We start from the raw sequence: 16,260 nt of genomic DNA on the forward strand, positions 1-16,260 counted from the left end.
CATAAGTGGCTCGGTAATTTATGATTGTGTGGCAGTTAAACACTATCCAATTTGACATCGTCTATTTATTCATTCCTTCGCTGATTGATTGATTGATTGATTGATTCAATTATTCACTCACTTATTCTGTCTATTCATTTGGGCGCATTTCAAATTACAATTGCACTATATATTAGGGGATGATGGACAATGTTTTATTGTTATTTACGATTTCGTATTATTCTGATTGAGCATACTTCGTTCAGTTTGAATATCATTTTAGTTCCCTATACTACACACTCAGTGTTGTTGATTCAACTCAAAGTCAATTTGTTCCAAGCATACCACATTGCAGCTATCTATTCCAATTTAACAATTAACGACAAAAAAAAAAGTAATTTCGAAAATATATTCTTGATTTTATGAATAACAGCACATGTTGAATATGTTGCGTATTGACCTTTAAATGTGTTTGAAGTAAACCTTGCGCTTTGTTGCCGTGTCATGTAACGACGACGAAGTACGTCTCCAATAAACCGTAGATGCAAATAGACACCAAGATATCATTTGGAATGAAAGATCTATGAAAGTTGTTTTTTTCTATTCAATAACTTTCACTATTACAAAAGTGAACGCGATGGAAGGAGGGAATAAAGCACTGTATGGGGGGCAAAGACATCTCTCTCTCTCTCTCTCTCTCTCTCTCTCTCTCTCTAAAACATAACTAAATACTAGAATTTGTCAATGTGTGAGACATGGCACGTTAACAGCGCGAAACATGAATTAGTTGTGAATCTTTTGTTAAGATATCGTATCAGTTGTCAGTGAGTCCTCAATTCATACCACAATTAAATATGAATGAAATTAGATGGCTGTATTGTCATGTGGTCTAGCTTTGACTATCTCAGTAATTTGTTGGATTGTACTAAAATACTACTTTTTTAGAAACTGATATTTGAGTTTTTGTGACAATTGAAAACGCAAATCATTCACTCCAATCATACATATATATAACACATGCAAAACGAAGCAAACAAATCGTGAACGCAAGACCAAGCAGTCAACCCACTAAGCCATCGACGTTAATTATCGTTTTGCTATATATTCAATATATCTATATATATATGATTTTATAACTGACATTTTTGCTAATCAGAGTGAAAATGTGTATTTGCAGTTCAGATCACAAATGCTCATTCTTAAACTTATATTAACAACATCGGTTCAAGGTGAAAGTCTAACTGAAATCTCAATCAACTTTGACAAAGATGTTGTACCACAAATCCAAGTTACGTCATAGATTTGAAAACAAACAACGACAAATAAATGCATTGACAATTAGATGATGTCGTTTTCTAATTGGTCCCTTTTTGTTTCCTGTATACAGGACAAAAAGTAAATTTGTAAATATACTGGTATTGTATATGCTCACTGATTACATGTCGTCTGTGTAGCATGTGCATAAGAACGTGTTATCGATGAATTTTTAATTCCAGAGAGGTAGTGGTGACTGAATATCAGGGGTTTCAACATCCCGAGTTTATTAATTTATCTGAATATAATGAAATATTGTTGACTATAAACATATAATTACTTTATTTGAGACCGAATAATAAAGATGACACATTGTGACCTAAAATCAAAACACGAATTATTACCCTGATAATGAAATGAAAAACAAAACAAACAAAGAGTGAACGCGTATGCAGGAATTAATACCATTTCGTATGAACAAGTAGTACTTCTTAATAACCCCCTCCCATTCAACAAAAAAAAAACCGAGCGAAAGATCGTAGCAAGTGTTGTTTTTATCATGGATGAGGCATAAATTACTTTCGAATTCCCTTTCGATACGCCGTCGTGATTTACAATGTCATTCATTGCGTGGTGTGTCATGTTTGATGTGAGTATGAGACCGTGTTTAACTGTAATATCACACTTCTCCTAGATGCAATACAAATGGAATAAACTAGAAACTTGAGAAATTGGACTCATTATTGTGCCACTTGAAACCGCGCCATTTCAGGTGCGTTGTGCGTTTATAGGACGTAATTTGATTCCACAGCCTACCCTGATACGGTATAATGCTACGTTGATATTCCTCGATATAGTCGAATAATAACTAATCTGAGATATTTATCAAATCTAAAATTAGTTAGCACTGTTTATTAATGAGTGTAGTAATATTCCGAGCTTTGCTTATATGTATGCGGAACGTCTAATTGTTTTTTTGAGAGTTCACACTAACAAAATGTATACCAATTTGAAAACGCGTATCCAATAGTATATGCAAATAATTACAAATAATTTGTCTCTGATTATTAAATAAAATGTCTACTTTTTGAAGTATAAGTATAAGTTTGGGAGATTTATAAAACAGCGGAGTCTGTAAATACTACGTTGAAACGAAAGGGTGTCTTTATGAATTAAATTGTCGAATCATCAAAAGGGCTATGGTTGGTGATTGGTGGAAATGTTGGACTACCATGAACGCTCAAATCATCGGTACAATACAATTAGCAATACATATAGAACCGAAATTGGTTTTGATTTATTGAAACATACATTAATCAAAGTTCTTTGATACTGAAATATATATATATGATGTTTTTGTCGAAAATAACAAATATAACAAGACCGAGGATGTCATCAGTACGTTTTATGCGGATAAGAATACGCCTTATTCCACCGTACACTCTCTTAATCGTGACCGAGAATCGCTGAATGGCACCGATAAACTCCGTATATGTCAGAGAATCACCAAATCGAACAGACAAACACTACTAAATATTACTCAAATAACAAGCTTACAACGCTGAATACGTCAATAATATAAGTGCGTGTAAAGGCACACTTTAGTTTTATTAATGTTGTCTATCAAATAAAGATAGTAAAATGTTATCATTAAAATTATATATTATAGAAACGCACATCGTGTGGTATGTAGATCTTGGAAGTTGTTCCGCTTATACTGTCGCTCGTGAATAAGAAATTCAATACCGGCAATAATTGATTATAATTGAGTTTATATATTAGTTTCCTTTTCGATACAGAACATTATCAAACATTGGGAACCCGATGAAGATACGTCTACCCGCTGATGTTGGATTAGTGCCAGCTTCACCACGGGGTCTCAAGAGCATTGTGCCAGTGCGCTTTTCTAAACCATCTCCCTTCATTTGCAGTGCATGTAAGATGTTCACGATCGAGGCGCGCTGACCTTCTAATGTATTAGACGGTTTATGGTCAATAGCAGAATTCTCATCCTCATCCATATCGCCATCTTTAACACGCGAATCACTACCATCTATATATACGTATTCGCTTCGATTGCCACTTACTAGTCGGTGTTTGAATAGCTTGGCTGTTAGTCGATTACGAAGAAACGTTCCCCAATCATCCACCTCGTACGCATTCTCACTGAACCTTCTACCGTCTAATGAACTTTGATCATCCAGTAATAACGAACGCTGGCGGAATAAGTTGAGTAAGTTCTTACACAGACGCGACTGGACAGGGTTTCGGGAAGATAAACACATATTGAGATTCTGCTCAGTTCTTCTTAGATATGTGTCAGCATCGATGGTAGTTTCCTGTGTTCAAAGATGCATGAAAAAATAAATAGAATCAATTAAACCTTATGTTAAATAATAAATATTGTTTTATCTTTAAGTTTATTCTATTTGAAATGAAAATTGAAAACACAGTTAATAAGGATTAAACATTGTTCACAAACTAAATATCTTGGAATACAAAAAAGGACGAGTATGGGTATATAACACGTAGTTTCCATGGATATTTGGCTCTTCCTTTCATCCTATTTAACGAATAATTGGACTTTTCATTTTTCTACGTGTATAGCAGATATAAATATCGAATCATATCTTTGAGTCAATAAGATGATAAATGTGAATCGCTATATTCGGAATGTCTTAATCGATGCAAGTGTGGGGGTAATTTTGCAAGGTTGTAACTTGTTAGTGGTTTCAGTTATTGGATGGTAGGACAAAGGTAATTAGTGCGTGAAATTTAAAAGGGTTTTACATTCATGATAATCGCTAATATCTGATTTCCATGGAAACAATGAATTAATGATTTCTTCAACCATACACTGGCGGCCATTTTGAATTATTGAAAATTGGTCAAAAAGCACAAAACTGGTACTGAGTTATTGCCAAAACATATTTATAACAATACTAACATGTATGCATGTTTCACATTATCTTTTATTAGTTTCATACAAACAAATTCAAACGCTGATTTGTGTACAGGGGGTGGATTTTCTAATTTATTCTCGATCCCATTAGTACAAAGCAACACAATATGAGAAACGTTTACTTAAATGTCAAAACCCAACAACTGAATAACCTGGAGCCAGGATTGCATTTGTCAACAACATTAGGAAGACATATAATCTGTACTTTTAAACTACCATATTGTAACTTTACCGCCCTTGCACGATACAAGAAATGTCAACTATAAATTATCAGATGTCGCCGCCCCAAATTCTCTGTTATACGCCTTTCATACCTTGGAAATGAAAGAAACATAGCGCTTCTCATATTGCTCATGAATTTATGCAAATACAGAAATGCATATTCGTGGTCACTGGCTTAAAAGAAAGGTGTGCGAATAATGAACATCTTGACACTTATTAGGACATTTTTCAAAAACTTATAATATGGTGTGAGAATATATAATTTAAAACAGCGAATGAGTTGCATTTGAAATGCATTAACGTGTGAGAGCGACAATGCGAACTACGACAATGAGACGAAACGCATGTCAATACTTACCATCACAGTGTGGCGAAACGCATAACAGTTCAACGATTCGTACCACCAGGGTGTAATGAAAGGTGGCTGATCAACGATCCGTACCACCAGAGTGTAATGAAAGGTGGCAGATCAACAATCCGTACCACCAGAGTGTAATGAATGGTGGCAGATCAACGATCCGTACCACCAGAGTGTAATGAAAGGTGGCAGATGAACGATCCGTACCACCAGAGTGTAATGAAAGGTGGCAGATCAACGATCCGTACCACCAGAGTGTAATGAAAGGTGAAACAGACCAACAATCCATACCACCAGAGTGTAATGAAAGGTGGCAGATCAACGATCCGTACCACCAGAGTGTAATGAAAGGTGGCAGATGAACGATCCGTACCACCAGAGCGTAATGAAAGGTGGAACAGACCAACAATCCATACCACCAGAATGTAATGAAAGGTGGCAGATGAACGATCCGTACCACCAGAGTATTATGAAAGGTGGAACAGACCAACAATCCGTACCACCAGAATGTAATGAAAGGTGGCAGATGAACGATCCGTACCACCAGAGTATTATGAAAGGTGGAACAGACCAACAATTTGTACCACCAGAATGTAATGAAAGGTGGCAGATCAACGATCCGTACCACCAGAGTGTTATGAAAGGTGGAACAGACCAACAATCCGTACCAACAGAATGTAATGAAAGGTGGCAGATCAACGATCCGTACCACAAGAATGTTATGAAAGATGGAACAGACCAACAATCCGTACCACCAGAATGTAATGAAAGGTGGCAGATCAACGATCCGTACCACCAGAGTGTTATGAAAGGTGGCAGATCAACGATCCGTACCACCAGTGTAATGAAAAGTGGCAGACCAACAATCCGTATCACCAGAGTGTAATTAAAGGTAAAACTGACCAACAATCCGTATCACCAGAGTGTAATGAAAGGTGGTAGACCAACAAACCGTATCACCAGAGTGTAATGAAAGGTGAAACAGACCAACAATTCGTATCACCAGTGTGTAATGTAAGGTGAAACAGACCAACAATCCGTACCACCCAAGTGTAATGAAAGGTGGCAGACCAACAATCCGTATCACCAGAGTGTAATGAAAGGTGGCAGACCAACAATCCGTATCACCCGAGTGTAATGAAAGGTGAAACAGATCAACAATCCGTACCACCAGAGTGTAATGAAAGGTGGCAGACCAACAATTCGTACCACCAGAGTGTAATTAAAGGTGGCAGATCAACGATCCGTACCACCAGAGTGTAATGAAAGGTGGCAGACCAACAATCCGTATCACCAGAGTGTAATTAAAGGTGAAACTGACCAACAATCCGAACCACCAGAGTGTAATGAAAGGTGGCAGATCAACGATCCGTATCACCAGAGTGTAATGAAAGGTGAAATAGACCAACAATCCGTACCACCAGAGTGTAATGAAAGGTGAAACAGACCAACAATCCGTACCACCAGAGTGTAATGAAAGGTGAAACAGACCAACAATCCGTATCAACAGAGTGTAATGAAAGGTGAAACAGATCAACAATCCGTATCACCAGAGTGTAATGAAAGGTGAAACAGATCAACAATCCGTACCACCAGAGTGTAATGAAAGGTGAAACAGACCAACAATCCGTACCACCAGAGTGTAATGAAAGGTGAAACAGACCAACAATTCGTATCACCCGAGTGTAATGAAAGGTGAGACAGACCAACAATCCGTATCACCCGAGTGTAATGAAAGGTGAAACAGACCAACAATCCGTATCACCCGAGAGTAATGAAAGGTGAAACAGACCAACAATCCGTACCACCAGAGTGTAATGAAAGGTGAAACAGACCAACAATCCGTATCACCCGAGTGTAATGAAAGGTGAGACAGACCAACAATCCGTATCACCCGAGTGTAATGAAAGGTGAAACACACCAACAATCCGTATCACCCGAGTGTAATGAAAGGTGAAACAGACCAACAATCCGTATCACCCGAGTGTAATGAAAGGTGAAACAGACCAACAATCCGTATCACCCGAGTGTAATGAAAGGTGAGACAGACCAACAATCCGTATCACCCGAGTGTAATGAAAGGTGAAACAGACCAACAATCCGTATCACCCGAGTGTAATGAAAGGTGAAACAGACCAACAATCCGTACCACCAGAGTGTAATGAAAGGTGAAACAGACCAACAATCCGTATCACACGAGTATAATGAAAGGTGAGACAGACCAACAATCCGTATCACCCGAGTGTAATGAAAGGTGAGACAGACCAACAATCCGTACCACCAGAGTGTAATGAAAGGTGAAACAGATCAACAATCCGTATCACCAGAGTGTAATGAAAGGTGAAACAGACCAACAATCCGTACCACCAGAGTGTAATGAAAGGTGAAACAGACCAACAATCCGTATCACCAGAGTGTAATGAAAGGTGGCAGACCAACAATCCGTATCACCAGAGTGTAATGAAAGGTGAAACAGACCAACAATCCGTACCACCAGAGTGTAATGAAAGGTGGCAGACCAACAATCCGTATCACCAGAGTGTAATGAAAGGTGAAACAGACCAACAATCCGTACCACAAGAGTGTAATGAAAGGTGAAACAGACCAACAATCCGTACCACCAGAGTGTAATGAAAGGTGAAACAGACCAACAATCCGTACCACCAGAGTGTAATGAAAGGTGAAACAGACCATCAATCCGTACCACCAGAGTGTAATGAAAGGTGAAACAGACCAACAATCCGTACCACCAGAGTGTAATATAAGGTGGCAGACCAACAATCCGTATCACCAGAGTGTGATGAAAGGTGAAACAGACCAACAATCCGTACCACCAGAGTGTAATATAAGGTGGCAGACCAACAATCCGTAACACCAGAGTGTAATGAAAGGTGAAACAGACCAACAATCCGTACCACCAGAGTGTAATGAAAGGTGAAACAGACCAAAGATCCGTACCACCAGAGTGTAATGAAAGGTGGCAGACCAACAATCCGTATCACCAGAGTGTAATGAAAGGTGAAACAGACCAACAATCCGTACAACCAGAGTGTAATGAAAGGTGGAACAGACCAACAATCCGTATCACCAGAGTGTAATGAAAGGTGAAACAGACCAACAATTCGTATCACCAGAGTGTAATGAAAGGTGAAACAGACCAACAATTCGTATCACCAGAGTGTAATGAAAGGTGAAACAGACCAACAATCCGTACCAGCAGAGTGTAATGAAAGGTGGAACAGACCAACAATCCGTATCACCAGAGTGTAATGAAAGGTGAAACAGACCAACAATCCGTATCACCCGAGTGTAATGAAAGGTGAAATAGACCAACAATCCGTATCACCAGAGTGTAATGAAAGGTGGCAGACCAACAATCCGTACCACCAGAGTGTAATGAATGGTGGCAGAACAACAATCCGTACCACCAGAGTGTAATGAAAGGTGGCAGACCAACAATCCGTATCACCAGAGTGTAATGAAAGGTGAAACAAACCAACAATCCGTACCACCAAAGTGTAATGAAAGGTGAAACAGACCAACAATCCGTACCACCAAAGTGTAATGAAAGGTGAAACAGACCAACAATCCGTACCACCAGAGTGTAATGAAAGGTGGCAGACCAACAATCCGTACCACCAGAGTGTAATGAAAGGTGAAACAAACCAACAATCCGTATCACCAGAGTGTAATGAAAGATGAAACAAACCAACAATCCGTACCACCAGAGTGTAATGAAAGGTGAAACAGACCAACAATCCGTACCACCAGAGTGTAATGAAAGGTGAAACAAACCAACAATCCGTACCACCAGAGTGTAATGAAAGGTGGAACAGACCAACAATCCGTATCACCAGAGTGTAATGAAAGGTGGCAGACCAACAATCCGTACCACCAGAGTGTAATGAAAGGTGAAACAATCCGTACCACCAGAGTGTAATGAAAGGTGAAACAGATCAACAATCCGTATCACCAGAGTGTAATGAAAGGTGAAACAGACCAACAACCCGTATCACCAGAGTGTAATTAAAGGTGGCAGATCAACGATCCGTACCACCAGAGTGTAATGAAAGGTGGCAGACCAACAATCCGTATCACCAGAGTGTAATTAAAGGTGAAACTGACCAACAATCCGTATCACCAGAGTGTAATGAAAGGTGAAACAGACCAACAATCCGTATCACCCGAGTGTAATGAAAAGTGAAACAGATCAACAATCCGTATCACCCGAGTGTAATGAAAGGTGAAACAGATCAACAATCCGTACCACCAGAGTGTAATGAAAGGTGGCAGATCAACGATCCGTACCACCAGAGTGTAATGAAAAGTGGCAGACCAACAATCCGTATCACCAGAGTGTAATTAAAGGTAAAACTGACCAACAATCCGTATCACCAGAGTGTAATGAAAGGTGGTAGACCAACAATCCGTATCACCAGAGTGTAATGAAAGGTGAAACAGACCAACAATTCGTATCACCAGAGTGTAATGTAAGGTGAAACAGACCAACAATCCGTACCACCCAAGTGTAATGAAAGGTGGCAGACCAACAATCCGTATCACCAGAGTGTAATGAAAGGTGGCAGACCAACAATCCGTATCACCCGAGTGTAATGAAAGGTGGCAGACCAACAATCCGTATCACCCGAGTGTAATGAAAGGTGAAACAGACCAACAACCCGTATCACCAGAGTGTAATTAAAGGTGGCAGATCAACGATCCGTACCACCAGAGTGTAATGAAAGGTGGCAGACCAACAATCCGTATCACCAGAGTGTAATTAAAGGTGAAACTGACCAACAATCCGTATCACCCGAGTGTAATGAAAGGTGAGACAGACCAACAATCCGTATCACCCGAGTGTAATGAAAGGTGAGACAGACCAACAATCCGTATCACCCGAGTGTAATGAAAGGTGAAACAGATCAACAATCCGTATCACCAGAGTGTAATGAAAGGTGAAACAGACCAACAATCCGTACCACCAGAGTGTAATGAAAGGTGAAACAGACCAACAATCCGTATCACCAGAGTGTAATGAAAGGTGGCAGACCAACAATCCGTATCACCAGAGTGTAATATGAGGTGAAACAGACCAACAATCCGTACCACCAGAGTGTAATGAAAGGTGAAACAGATCAACAATCCGTATCACCAGAGTGTAATGAAAGGTGAAACAGATCAACAATCCGTATCACCAGAGTGTAATGAAAGGTGAAACAGATCAACAATCCGTATCACCAGAGTGTAATGAAAGGTGAAACAGACCAACAATCCGTACCACCAGAGTGTAATGAAAGGTGGCTGACCAACAATCCGTATCACCAGAGTGTGATGAAAGGTGAAACAGATCAACAATTCGTATCACCAGAGTGTAATGAAAGGTGAAACAGATCAACAATCCGTATCACCAGAGTGTAATGAAAGGTGGCTGACCAACAATCCGTATCACCAGAGTGTAATGAAAGGTGAAACAGACCAACAATCCGTATCACCAGAGTGTAGTGAAAGGTGGCAGACCAACAATCCGTACCACCCAAGTGTAATGAAAGGTGAGACAGACCAACAATCCGTACCACCCACGTGTAATGAAAGGTGGCAGACCAACAATCCGTATCACCAGAGTGTAATGAAAGGTGAAACAGACCAACAATCCGTATCACCAGAGTGTAATGAAAGGTGAAACAGACCAACAATCCGTATCACCCGAGTGTAATGAAAGGTGAAACAGATCAACAATCCGTACCACCAGAGTGTAATGAAAGGTGGCAGATCAACGATCCGTACCACCAGAGTGTAATGAAAAGTGGCAGACCAGCAATCCGTATCACCAGAGTGTAATTAAAGGTAAAACTGACCAACAATCCGTATCACCAGAGTGTAATGAAAGGTGGTAGACCAACAATCCGTATCACCAGAGTGTAATGAAAGGTGAAACAGACCAACAATTCGTATCACCAGAGTGTAATGTAAGGTGAAACAGACCAACAATCCGTACTACCCAAGTGTAATGAAAGGTGGCAGACCAACAATCCGTATCACCAGAGTGTAATGAAAGGTGGCAGACCAACAATCCGTATCACCCGAGTGTAATGAAAGGTGAAACAGATCAACAATCCGTACCAATAGAGTGTAATGAAAGGTGGCAGACCAACAATTCGTACCACCAGAGTGTAATTAAAGGTGGCAGATCAACGATCCGTACCACCAGAGTGTAATGATAGGTGGCAGACCAACAATCCGTATCACCAGAGTGTAATTAAAAGTAAAACTGACCAACAATCCGTACCACCAGAGTATAATGAAAGGTGGCAGATCAACGATCCGTACAACCAGAGTGTAATGAAAGGTGACAAATCAACAATCCGTACTACCAGAGTGTAATGAAAAGTGAAACAGACCAACAATCCGTACCACCAGAGTGTAATGAAAGGTGAAACAGACCAACAATCCGTACTTGCAGAGTGTAATGAAAGGTGAAACAGACCAACAATCCGTACCATCAGAGTGTAAAGAAAGGTGACAAATCAACTATCTGTACCAAACCAAAAACTGTACTACTACAGTGTGACGAAATGCAGACAAATCATCAATCCCTACCACCAAATTGTGACATAAGACGTTACAGAGCAATGATCCGTGCCATCGCTGCGTGACAAAATGTGGAGCAGATCAAATATCTGTACCAGCACAGATCAACCATGGAGCTTTTTCTAGCTCCTCAGTATGACACGTAAAATAAACGTTTTTTACATAACACTACGTTGTTTGCTTTTACTCAAACTATGACCTTTGACCATGCATAGCTCAGCTGGTCAGCTGGATTCGTTATCCGCATCTACTGACACAGACTTGTAGGCTACACCTATTTGACTATCACTATAATATGCTCAATAATTGAAACGTATGCAATGTTTCCAAACTTGCTTCTAGACAGGACATACAATATTTATTGAAGACCTTCTTAACTGTAAATGTCACAATGTGTTCTGAGAGGCACCTCAAATGTAATATGCAGTCAGAGTGTATTTCCAGTCAGTAACATAAACTGATAATCCACGCATGGCGGTAATTGGTGAGCATGCTGTTAATAAAAGAGACTTGACACGGTGACATATGAACATTTATCCGCAATCGGATAACTATTATTACTCGAAATGTTGTCTCAAACTGTGCAACTCAATAAGTCAACAATTTCACACCATCCAGTGATCTCTGTAAATCATTAACTTCACATTATCTGTGTAAATAAAGACGTGAGAATATGCATACAAATTGACGATACACAGGATCTTGAATTACATCTCAGTGCAATTAATAACAGCATGTCCCCAAGCCGAATTCACGGATATAAGACAGATATATACAGTGTCTATGAGATTTAGCGACTACATAATTTCGTAATACTCTTATACTGCTTATAAGATTAGATTTGAGGCAATTCATTACTTTGTTATGCCCCTTCTACAAATAAAAGACATTGTATAAGCAGCGGATTACACGACGGGGAATCTCCTGCACAGCGGTGAAACACACAGTATTCCAGCACAATGCTTTCGCTATATAACAAAAGGAATCCAAATTACGTTTGAATTTGTTTTAGAAATGAAAATATGAATGTTAAAAGAAAAACACCGAATTTGAAACAAATACTGGAAAACAGTCTGAGGCATAATTAGGCATGTGAACATATGAACATAGTTATTTGGGAGTGAGTGTTAACCACAGGACTGACGTGATATCCCAACATACAACCCGTTTCCCACCGCACAGCCCCGCGTTTCGCATCACACAACCCGTTTTTCATCATATCGTTGTAATCTGTTCCGTTTCCATTCTTCATAATATAATTCGTTCAGCAAACAATGTTTTAAAAACACGTTTACCTGTGCTCTCCTAAAACTAATCTTGTAATGTACATGGGTAGTTTCAATAAAAACAAAATTGATTACGAAGATTCCCTGGTTGCTACCTTGAACAATTGTAACGTTGCTATAGGGACGCCCGGCAATGGTCAATATAAATCACGTTAAAACTATTGGTACTAGTTGAACCAACGGAGTCTTTGCGCGGCGTCGTGGTTGATGTGTGTCCCTTGTGACGCATGCAGCGGGTGAGAAATTCCAACGCCGCATAGTTTGGCGACTGTTGCGTTTTACATGGAAGGACGAAGGAAATATAGTCACAGAGTAGCGGGGCTACCCTGGTTACCTCCCTCCCATTTCGTGAAGAGGAACGAATGACTCACGAAACGAGTGGAGTGTTATCAGGCTGAGCAGGATCGACGCTCTGCCGTGCTGAATGTGCGGGTTTCTCTTGGTAATGCTACTTTTAGTGGAATACACGAAACTATAATTTCTTATAAAACATGCTACGATATTCATGCAGGCGCGACTGTTTTTTTTTTCAGTGACGAGAATATGCGCCACTGGCTACATTGCTCATTCAACTAAGAAATGTTCCATGATATTTCACGCACATATTCAAAATGTGGATGACGTTCGTAAAACATTCGAACGCGCCTGTAACACGAGTTGTTAGATTATACTGTTTATCCTGTTGTGAGATATGTGATAAATATAATCATATGGACAATAAATCGTGCTTGTTGATGATCGTTTTGATGATTCATTCGTGATGTAACACTGCGATAACCATTTTAAAGTGAACATTATTTTGTGTAATAATACAATCCCATACACGTGCTGTTTCTCAAATATCAAACTCGAAATCCATATTTTCATGATGATCTTTTTTATTTACCCAAACTTTTAAAACCATTTTGCGAATAGTTTGGCACAAATGACTATAAACAATGACATATTTTTATCGAATTTCGGAATTCACAAAATAAACCTGAATATTTTTTGTTTCATTTTCAAAATTGACCAAGCCCTGTTGTGGAAATAGATAGTTATGCTATTTTCTCATAAATAAGCCAAACGTTACAATAAATAAACAGAAAATATACGGTCAAGCGTGGCGACGAGAATGAATGAAGGTGGTCGTCCTGTCACGCATGTTCTAGATTTTAGTCGATAAACAGTGATTTGTCGTCACCCAGCGCACTGTCTCAGCGGCAAGCATGAGCGTGAGTTGAACGTGGGTGTGACGTACACTAAATACCGACTTCAACTCTTCAAAGTTCTCCGACTCGTTTTAATCATCACAGAAATTACCTAGCTAAACCTTGATAGTGTCTAATATCCGTACGCGTACGTTTGAGCAACAACGAAAGTCGATTTCTTTGTTAATATGGAAACCATGTCTCGCGCATGCGTGGCGCGACGACCATCGTCTTTTAATTCAATGCTAAAAACATTTAAATCTTTAGTAGTTGAGGCCTTCTAGAACAAAGTATGGATTGAATACGGGTTAAATGCGGGGCATGACACTTAAAGTTTTGGCAAGTATACAAAAGTGAACTACCTGCAGCCACAACGGGATTCAGAAGGCAGCTTTGTAAATAATAAAAACATAAATCTAACATCATTTCCCAATTGAAAAATATTTCGTCTCTATGGAGACGTTTTTATTCAAAGAAAAAAATCAACCGTTTATTATTGGTGGTTCTTGTCCTGGCAATCTTGTTGCTTCTGTCTGTGTAATTTACGTAATTCGTTTAATCTTAGATCACTGAATAGGACTATACAGAAGACATATTTCGTCTTTTACAGACTTTAAGATGCGTCATGGCTTGCACTAAAGTACATCGTCACAAATCGATAGAAGTGATACAAAAATAGATTATCATTATCAATGAAAAAATAACTAATTTCACTCATTTTTTGCTTTATTGTCATGCCAATATAATAATGAAAACAATGCTCAATATAGTCGATTACAACATTACTATTAACGCTCTATAGATTTTTTTTCTGAAAATACAAATGTTTCGTTTTCAAATGAAAATTAAGAATGTCGTTCTGAGTTACTTTGTTTCAATCGTATGCTACATTTAACATACCGGTCATTGTACCTTGGCTGTTACGTGATGGTACACTAGATCACAGAATATGTGAAAAATTAACTACAAATATGAAAATACACATGGTAACAACAAAAATGCAATATTCCCAAATAGCGACATCCGGACATGTTACCCTCGCGGATCATGCGCCGTAACTACCGGGTGACTGACGTTTTGTTTTGTTTCAGTTTGCTTCCAAAAGCTCAATCCATTGGACATCAGAAAATCATTTATCTCATTTATATATCAGTGTATGAAAGTTCTTACCTGCGATGACAAAGAAGAAGTCAAATTACAAATACTGGCAACAGTTATAATGACTGTGATCTCAACGAGAAGCTGGGTTCTCATCTTGACAGCGTAATACACGGACTCGGTGCAAAGATACCTATATGGAAGTAGAACACCGGTAGCAATCACGTGAGCAAAAAAAAAGCACGAGCAAGTGAATGTTTCATGTTTGCACGTCAACAATAATGTTACAAGTAATCTGTGTTTTTATGTTAACACGAATAGTAACAATTGAAAATTACTCACCAAAGAGGTCAAATACTGATCCGAATTAGGAAATATGCTTATCACCTGTTCAAGGTGCGAGTATCTGTAGAAATGTCACGTTATTTGGTAACCCTCTCTTATATTGCCGACTGGTTTGATGCGGTGAAGAATCCTCCCACTAGATACGTGAAATGACAGTGAAATACACACGGTGGGAGTTCGAACAAATGAGGATTGCACCGGAAATGACGTAGATTCACAAAAACTGCAGATAGACTCAGATTGCTACAATTGTCCCCGTGAAGTAGCATGGAAACTTTTTATTTGTATCCAGGGCAACGATAAAACCAAATGATATTACCAATAGCAATGAAAGCATCTTACAATTTGTTAATCTAATTATATTCAATATTCAAAACCTTGAAGTGAAATATAAAAGCATAATTATCAGGCGATCTAGCCCTACAGTTATAAATACAACACATTATAACAATCGCATATATCCGGATAACTAAAAACCAAAATAAAATTGTTAATCTGAAAATATATACTTGTATAAACTTTAAATATGAAAAATTTTATTCATGTAAGATAATAATTCAAAACGAAACAGTGTATTTGATCATCATCATCATCATCATCATCTGTGTATATCCGGTGAACCTCCCTCCGTCCCACTAGTCATATAATTAATAATGGCACTTTTTCATCCAAATTAATATTTCTGTCTACTCTAACGTCCCAGTTGTCCGGATATTGTTTAATAAATATTCGATTTATTGTTTTAGAAGAGCGTGATTCTGAATTACTGGTATGAAATAAAAACAAAACAAAGCAAACAACATAATAAGTGATATTCAATGAGGGATCGTGTTTTATCCATTTTTTTTGCAAACGAGTACAGCATTATTCATATGTTGCGAGCTATGGCGAGGAATATTTAAAAAATACCACACGGGTTTAATAAATACGATATTACGCTGTTACGATTGTTGATATTCTATTTGTCACATGTAT

General features: G+C 38.7%; 1 protein-coding gene across 1 annotated transcript; it reads right to left on the minus strand.

The window, feature by feature from the left end:
• Positions 1–2,799: 2,799 nt before the first annotated feature.
• LOC144351986 (uncharacterized) lies at positions 2,800–15,414 on the minus strand. Its single transcript, XM_078009279.2, has 3 exons — positions 15,283–15,414; positions 15,013–15,133; positions 2,800–3,572 (listed from the first exon to the last, which is right to left on the minus strand). The coding sequence occupies exons 2-3, from the start codon at positions 15,094–15,096 to the stop codon at positions 3,012–3,014; spliced, it is 645 nt and encodes a 214-aa protein (XP_077865405.1). The 5' UTR covers positions 15,097–15,133; positions 15,283–15,414; the 3' UTR covers positions 2,800–3,011.
• Positions 15,415–16,260: the final 846 nt, after the last annotated feature.

This window comes from Saccoglossus kowalevskii, chromosome 15 (genome assembly GCF_978046115.1).
Source record: "Saccoglossus kowalevskii chromosome 15, keSacKowa6.1, whole genome shotgun sequence".
NCBI lineage: Eukaryota > Metazoa > Hemichordata > Enteropneusta > Harrimaniidae > Saccoglossus > Saccoglossus kowalevskii.

Excerpts from the sequence above, each read along its gene's own strand:
- LOC144351986 (XM_078009279.2), bottom strand. The coding sequence starts at position 15,096 with ATGAGAACCCAGCTTCTCGTTGAGATCACAGTCATTATAACTGTTGCC. Across the intron at positions 3,573-15,012 it reads CTTCTTCTTTGTCATCGCAG|GAAACTACCATCGATGCTGA; the intron begins GTAAGAACTTTC and ends CTTTGAACACAG.